The sequence below is a fragment of the Neurospora hispaniola genome (genome assembly GCF_033458365.1).
Source record: "Neurospora hispaniola strain FGSC 10403 chromosome Unknown B0T23scaffold_7, whole genome shotgun sequence".
Classification (NCBI taxonomy): Eukaryota; Fungi; Ascomycota; class Sordariomycetes; order Sordariales; family Sordariaceae; genus Neurospora; species Neurospora hispaniola.
The window spans coordinates 112,557-121,560 of record NW_026944412.1 but is presented as its reverse complement, the minus strand read 5'-3'; the positions used below and the strand labels follow the sequence as shown (position 1 = coordinate 121,560).

General features: G+C 29.1%; 1 protein-coding gene and 1 pseudogene across 2 annotated transcripts; one reads left to right on the top strand and one right to left on the bottom strand.

Annotated features, from left to right (window-relative positions):
* Positions 1-3,768: 3,768 nt before the first annotated feature.
* Positions 3,769-3,856, bottom strand: B0T23DRAFT_t290 (annotated as a pseudogene). Its single transcript has one exon. The product of its transcript is annotated as a tRNA-OTHER (tRNA).
* Positions 3,857-5,480: 1,624 nt separating this feature from the next.
* B0T23DRAFT_323670 (uncharacterized protein) lies at positions 5,481-5,693 on the top strand (the record flags this gene model as incomplete). The annotated part of the gene is made up of 1 exon (XM_062835369.1): positions 5,481-5,693. A coding segment is annotated over one exon (213 nt), but the record flags the coding sequence as incomplete, so codon positions are not given.
* Positions 5,694-9,004: the final 3,311 nt, after the last annotated feature.

Below are 9,004 nucleotides of genomic sequence, written 5' to 3'. Positions count from 1 at the left end.
ACTTCTAAATAATAAAAAAGAAGATATTAACGTAAGTATACGCCCTAGTACGAATTATAATAAAAATATAGGGGTATAGCCTTGTACGAACGTAAAAGGTCTATACTAAAGTAATTAAAATAATAATAACTTATAATATATTAACCTACTATACTCTAACAGAACCGATAAAGGAACCCTACAGATTAGTGCGAAACTTAGCCACAATTTAAAATAATTATTTATAAGTAATTTCTAGTATATATAAAGTAGTATCAACGTTCAACCTCGAAATAGAGACCTTCTACCCCCCCTTAATTTTTACTTTAATAAGAGAATCCGGGTATTCGAAGAACCGCTAATTTACTCTCTAATTATAACTTTTATACGGAGTATATTAGTATAGGTAGTAACCGAAATTTAGGATCGAAGGATATAATATCTATTAAATTTAATACTAATTAGCAATAGAGTAAAGGCCGAATAGGCCGTACAATAAATACTATTTAAAAATATATTAATACTATAAAGAAAAGTAAGAAAACTTACGTTAGGGGAAAAAGAAAAATAATTAAAAAAGGCAATAAGGAGGAAGTAAATAGTAAAATAGTATATAAAAATAGTAGAAACTATAAGGAAGAGAAAATACCTCAATATTATAGAAGTACGAATATAATTTAATAAAACTACACTATAGTATTATATATAGCCTAATATAAACGAAAATCCTACACTATACTACCTATTAAAAGTAATAAATTCCCTACTAATATAGGCGAGAATTGGGAAGATAGGCCTATAAACGTTCCTCTTCGAAAAAAAAATACCGGAAATAACAATACTATATTACTAATACAATATAAGGAAAGAAACGTTCGAATATTTAATATTAGAATACCAGGAAATAGAATAAACTTAACTTTAAAGCGAAAATATATTTATATAATTAATAAATAAAGAGGAATTCTATAATGAATTTAAAACGAATATAGAACGGATCCTAAAATAGGCCCTACAATTAAGGAAACTATAAGAATATAAATTAATAATTAAAATTAAAAAGGCAAAGGAAATAAAAAAAATACTTAAGGATATAAACTAATATATTTAATTATATATATAAAAGACCCGGCTAAAGCTAGTAGCTATTAAATTAGAATAGAATTATATTAGAACCGATAAGAAATTAATTAAATATATATTAAATATATTGAAGGCAGCCTTAAAAGAAAATTAAACTATAATTAAATTAGGAAAATCGGAGAATTAATTACTTTATATCACTACTATCTAATATTATATTAGTATCGCTATAAACCTCAACCTCCTCAAAATTATAATTATCCTCCAAATTAGAACCTCTATTATTATCCTTATTAAAATCTTCGGTAATAATACTAATAAGTACCGTCTTTATATTATAATAGGGCCGGATAGAAGCCGAATTATTAATCGAACCTATAATTAAAATACAATTATAAATATTATAGATAATTTACTTAATATTAGTAAATTATATAAAGGAGGTTAGTAGAGGTACTAATATAGGAATAATATAGGGTATTTACAATAGAAAAGTAAATATCAAAGCTATTTTACTTAGTACGGACCGCTATTATTCCTTTACTAATGCGTATAATATTAATAATAGCTATATTAACTTTATTAGAAAGAAGGCGGATAGATTCCTCGATTTTCGTAATATAGAGATAAATTATAATAATATTATTACAAAGTATAATAAAATTTATAAAAATATCGATAGTAGTATAAGTAAACTTTCTCTTCTTAATAAGAAATTTAATTACAATTATTAAATTAAAAGCCGGGAAGTTACCAATAGAGGAGGGTTTAATACTAATATAATCTACTACAACCTATACAGCAGCTATAGCCTCTACCTTACCGATAAAAACCTTAAAATCGCCCTTAATAATATCGTAACTATATAGAACTATAATGGTTTTAATAAAAGTATGTACTAGAAGAGTAAATTTAACGTTCGGGTACTCCTTAGTCCTCTTCTACGATTAATACTTATAATAAGAAATAAAAGGATAAATTACTTTGCGAATTAAAAATAAAAATACTATAGTAATAGTATAGATACTTATAGGGATCCTAGAGATACTAAACTTAATTAAAAATAATTCTAAAAACAGCTATATCCTAATAAATTAAAAGGAGGGTGTACTAGAGCCTATAGGTACAAGCTTTATATTATTTATAATTCGTAGGAGTCTGGAAATACCCTATAATAACGCCTTTCTTCTCTAATATCTCCTTTAATAAATACTTCCGAATTTTCTTAAGGGTAATAGGTTTAATAAGAATATTATTATATAGCGAATTAACAGGGTTAATATTAGGAGGTACTATATCCGAAGTAGTATTACCCTTTAAATTATTAGGGGAAGTTGTAGCCTTTATAACCTTAATTACTATTAAAATAAGTATTTTCTTAATAACGTTATTAGATTTCTTATATAGTATTATAAAGTAGTAATAATATTAATTCGGGTTAAATACGGGCGAATAGTAGCGGTAGATTTAATTAAAATACGGATACAATATAGTAAAGGCGGTAATATAGTATAAAGAAGAAATAAAGGAAAGAAAGAGAGAGCCGGGTCGAAATTTCCTTTATAGAAATATTTAGGCGGCTTAGGATAATATAATTGAAGAAAGATGGGATGAAAGACCGCTAACCGTAGAGAAATTACGGTAGAAAAACGAAGGAAGGACGGCTATAGGCCGAAGCCGGGTCGGTTACGTATATAATACAAATTTATAGCCTCGGTTATAATAGTAAGGTTATACCGAGAGGAAGGAAATTAGGAAGGTACGGAGCTAATATAACGTTATTACAATAGCGAAGCGGAGGGTTTTTACCCGGCTATTACAGTACGGTTTTTCCTATTAATTACGAGCGAAGCAGCACCGCGTGCCCATTGGGCGGACTATGTATATAGTTAGCGTGTATAAGACTAATAATAATAATAATAATTAACTTCTTTATTTTAGAATTAATTTAAATAATATTATTATTATTATTATTATTATTATCTTATTACGCTAACTAGTTATACTAGTCTACCCAATGGGTATACGGTACTGCTTCGTTCGTAATCTAAGGGAAAAACCGTATTATTGAAATCCGGATAAAAACCCTCAGCTTCTCTATATCTAACCCTAACCCTAACCCGAACCCTTCGTCCCACCTTACCGTAGGGGGCCCGGGGAGCCTTAGCTACTTCAATTTATCTTCTTTCGGTATATCTCTTTCAATCCCGGGGACTTTTCGTCGCTTCTAATTAATCCTTTAAACCCCATTTCCCTACCCAACACTTCGGTAGCATTCTTCGTTCCGGAAATAAGTATTCTTCTTTTATCCTATCTTTAGGGTAGGGGTAGAGAAGTAGGGTTTTACTTTTCTTAATCGGAATTTTCAATATTTTTCTTATTAGGATTAGTAAAATAATATAATTAATTAATTATCGTATTACCGGACGGGTTCCATCCGAGCGGAACCGTAGCTCTAAAATAAATTTTAGAAGTAGGGTTCCAATTCCTAAACCCTATTGGCAGAGCGGAGCGGGGGAGGCCGGCGCGTCTTCGATTGGGATGAGATTTTTAACACGTGCCCAGTCACGTGCACCTAGGGTTTTGGACCAGGGTAGACCCCCACATTTAATTTCGCTGTAAATACTCTTCTTCTTAAGAGCGCTCAGTGGAGCGACAGCGGGGAAGATCTTTCATCCGATCCGGCCGAAAAACCGGATGAAAGAGGGGGGGGAGCGGGATTCGAACCCACGGCCTTTCGGATGAAACCGAAAGGGGGGCCAAGCTCAGATCTTCCCAACTGAGCTATCCCTCCTTTAAATAATATTAAATAGTATTAAATTTATAATTTACTATTAATTTTAATACCTCTAATAATCCTACTATCTTTAATCCCTTTATTAATAATAAACAAAGTTCCGAAACTACCTTAATATTATTATTAGAAAATAATTAAATTTATATTAACCGGCGGCCCGCCCTCTTAGAAATTATAGAATATTTTAATAATACCCCCCGGCAATAAATCCTTAAAAATTTACCCCTTTAATAAATCTAGTAACCTAAACCTTAATAATTAGTATAACCTCAATAATTATAACCCGTAGCATTTTAATATTTAAATCCCTATTAATTTCCTAATAGCGAGTATATTAATATTTCCACTTAAGAATTATTAGACTTTAAATGGTAATAATAATGATAATAAGGGGAATTCGGACTTTATATAATTATATATTGAAAATTCGAGGCTAAATAGTAGTAATAAATATAATAACCTCCTCAATTACAAATTTAACAATTTTAATATTAATAGACAATCCAACCCTAACTAATTTAGAAAATTGGTCTAAATTTATAATAGCCTATTAATTATTTAGTTTAATTTTTATAACTTCCTTAGGTTAATATTCAATTTATTATTATTAATACTTCCTACTTTAAAATATATACTCTCCAATACTAATCTATTAAATTTAAAGCTAGTTTTACTTAATAGGATATTTAATATAAAATAGGTAAGCTATATTTATAAATATATCTTCTATTCTTAATTTACTTTCTTATTTACTAATATATACCCTTCTTTAATAAAATAATAAAGAGATTACTCGAACCCGCCGAAATAGAAACCGGATTTAATATAATTATTACCTTTGTAAGCGTAATTGAGAATAAAATATTATACCTACTCCCTTATCAGCTACCTTAATTGCCTAGTAATATTCTAATTTAGAATCGGGTACCAACGAGCTAGATCCTATTCGATTTATATTTTACTATTATCATTTTATACTCCCTATTGCTAACTACAACCCTACTATAAGATTTTATTAATTTTATAATAGCGATAACTAATTTACTTACCTAATTTATTATATTATTCAACTAATTATAAACCGGAACCTAATTATAGGTAATTATATTATATATAATAAAAATATAGTTCCCATGGGCGGAGCCAATGTCTAGGGGAGATAGAGAGACGCCCCGAGAAGTTATTTGATATATAATTTGAAAAAAAAAAAAACTCAAAGCTGAACTGAACAGATAACCTTCTTAAAAAGTAACACTAATAATAACCATTAAGCTATAAAGCACAAATAGTTTCTTAAATAAGTAGATGGATTTTCTTCTTAATATTACTAACCCTAAGAAGGAAAAAAGAAAAAAAAAAAAAAACTCAAGGGCAAAATTCTGAATTTTTTTTTTATTTTTTTCTCTTTACTTAAATTTTCGATTTTCGACCCTAACCCTAACCCCCCTGGATTTCCAGGGTTGGGACTTGGTCATTTCTGGGACTTAGTTATTTTTAGGACTTCACGGTTGCAACTAAAATCTTCATTTTCAATTTCTTTTACTCTATTCTCAATAACCATCGCGTACACTACAATGCGACTGGTACCAAAATAACCGCCTTTTCTTTCTCGTTATCCTAATACTATATATATTTCGATATACGTAATAATAGAAGAGGAATCTCCGTTGCAAAGGAAAAAGTGGCTTTTTCGTTCTACTATTCAAACCGTATCTTGTTTGGCGCCAAATTTTCCTATTTGGGACTGCCAAAACGGGTAATTTTCTACATTCTAGCCTATTGTAGACAGATACGCCGCGCCTTCCTCGCTTGCGGCGTTGGAGTAGGCCCATAGACCACAACCTTTGGTATAAATCTTCTATATTACCTTTTGGGCCCACGACAACGGCCGGGCAAGCTCTGAAAGTATGGGCGTCTCAATAATCAACGATTTATCTATCCTAATTATTGCTTCTCTTAATATATTAACGAATACAATCCTAGTACTAGTAATTATATACTTTATTAATTATCTATACGATATAACCTTAATTCTTAGTATAAAATCTATTTTCTTTACAATAGTATAGCCGACCGGCTGGATTATATAACTTATAATTTTCTAGAATGGGACTACTATTTATTATACTTAGGAAGAACTAGGGATCAAAATCGCCTAATTACTCTTAATCCCTTAATGTAATTTACTAATAATAATAATATTAATACTTAATTTAATAAAGAAATACCCTACTTCTTTTATCCGGTATATAAATTAGTACGGCGCCCTACTAATAAGGATCCTATTACTAGATTTTATATAGTATATGTATATGTTAGTCCCTATTATAATATTTGAGAAGAAAATAAAATCTATTTCGGTTATTATTAAAACTTTCCCTGCTATTATTCTTTTAATAAATACAATATTAAACGTAATTATTATTAATACTATTAAGTACTACTTGATAAAGACTAAGAGGAGAACGACGAGAAATATTATAATTCCTATCGTTTTGTTAATAATTAGGATAATAATAACCTATTCTAAATTAAACCCTACTTATAAATATGGAATATCAACCCTCTTAATAATCCTGATAATATATTTAATCTTAACGATTTTATTCAAAACTATAGCCTTCTAGAAACTTAGTCTTAATCCTAATTTTAGCCTTCCCAATTACGAAGGAGAGGTTAGCGTAGTCCCGGACGCCCCTAACTACCCTTAGGCTTATAGCAACCAACCGGGCCTCAATTCCCGGGCTTACCTAGTATCGAATTTGAATAGGACCTAGTCTTTACAAATAACTTAAATATACGAGCAATCCCAGACTCCTATTATAAATAGCTTCGCAATTACTAGGCAATACTAAATATAGAGACTATAGAATATTATAATTGCTATGAAAAGAAATAGTTTTAATTGAGGGTTATAACTGTTAATAACTAAAATATCTATAATTAATATATCTATACTAATACAAACTTGCGCCCAGGTAAACCTTTTAAGTACAACGCGGCTAATAATATAAATTTTAATACTTTTAACCCCAATAATATTGGAGGTAAATACTATCTCTTCCCTTTTGACCCTATAGAAAAAATACTTATTATACAAATCTATATTTATATTAATATTTATACCTTTAGCCAACAACAACGAAAATACAAAAGTTATTGTATTAATTTTCTTTATAATATTTCCTATATCTATATTCAATTATTTAGACTACTAGAAGAAATTAATATTATTTTATTATAATTACAGAACTACCGGAATTATCCACATTTTAATCGAATGCAAAAGGAATTCAAAATTAATCGCTAAAAAAACGCTATCTAGCTCAACTTCTTAAAAACCTATTACCCTAGATACTAAAATATCGAAATTATAGAAGAACATTTTAATATATTACTAGAAGATAGTAATATTATAAATAATATAGTTCGTATTAATATAAATAATATTATTATCGAGAAATTTGATAAATCACAAAAGTAAAGACTTAAAGAGATTCTAACCGAGGCTAAATTTAAAATCGGCGCAACGCCTAATATTATCGGTAATATACTTGAGGATATTAACCAACTCAAAGTGTAATTTCGTAGGGACCCTATACCCAACCCGAACTTTCCCCTAATTCAATTTAGAAATATACCGGACAAGTAATAACCTCCAAATTAAATACTATAACCTATAAGTTAAGAAGGATAGCCTATAGGTCAATAATTACAATTTATAGGTCCGGCTTTGATTTAAGCCCTAATTTAGGATCTAGCCCCCGGCGATACCCTAGCCCCCGGCAATGCTCTAGCCCCCAACCGGCTATCCCAACATTGCTATTATATTTAACAAGGTCCCTTTCGTAGTTAACCTATTAATAAATTTAAATACAACTAAATACTACCATTTTAGGCATTCCCTTCTCTTTACCCCTATAGGCAAAAAGAATATCTCAACCCCCGTATAAGGAAGGTAAATTATAATAAATATATTCGATATACTATATAGTAGTATAATAACTATTTTACCTAGTATAAAAAATTCTAATATATTACTTTTAATTCTTTGATACATAATTAAATCCACAATAAAAACTTATTCTATATCTGTACTATATAATTTAATCCAAAGTTTTTTACTAATACTAACTAATTTAAAGAATAATTTAGAAACCGCTCTAATAAAGTAAGAAAATTACTTAATTCTATTATTCGATTTTTTAATATTCTTCGTAACACTCGGTTATACTAAATTAAGAAATCTCGTAGATTATCGTTATATATTAATTTCTTAGAGATACTAATCATATTTATAACATTCAACACGGCCAATCTTTATTAGGAAAGCCTAGTAAAATATATCCCCAATCATAACCTTTAATTAACTTCTAATAATAATAATAAATATGATATCTCGAAGTAGAATATTCTTTAAAACCCTTATATTGCTATATACTACTTTCTTCGAAGGTTTGAGCTTTTTAAGGAGTATATCCTAATTCTAAAGTTCAAGTTCGATAACTATTAGTAGTAGTTGGAATTTCAAATTCGAGGAATTGGCTATACCCATAGTGTATATTAGGTAAATAATATTAATATACCTAACTTATCTAATCTAAAAATCCGCTGGCAATTCGTTAAAATGTAAGGTCTATATTTTACCGTATAAAATCCAATACTTAAAGGTATTGAATAGTTTAAAGCCCAATTTAGTAAGGGTGAAGATCCGGAAAGTCTACCTCCTAATATTATTAGTAATTAATATAATGCCCTATTAACCAGCTTCTAGCTAATTATAATGAACGTAGCGATATCTTAAATGAAAGGATAAGCGCAATAGAACCTATATTTCAAGAGGTTTTGAACATAATTAACTGTATATGAAAACATATTTATAATAATATTTATTTTTTTCGAACCCGCTGTCAAATCCGAACCCTTCCCGGAGACCGGCAAATCCTAGACCTCGAATTCCCGATTCCCGAATAAAAGGTATACCGTTTTTACTTTACTAGGAAACTCTATAAACATTTTTTATTTACTACCCGTATTAATCCTAGTTTCTAGTTTTTCGACGGCCGAAGAAATAATAGTATTCTTAACTAATATAATCCACTTATTACCCTAAGTTAAATAACCAACACAGATATTCAACTATAG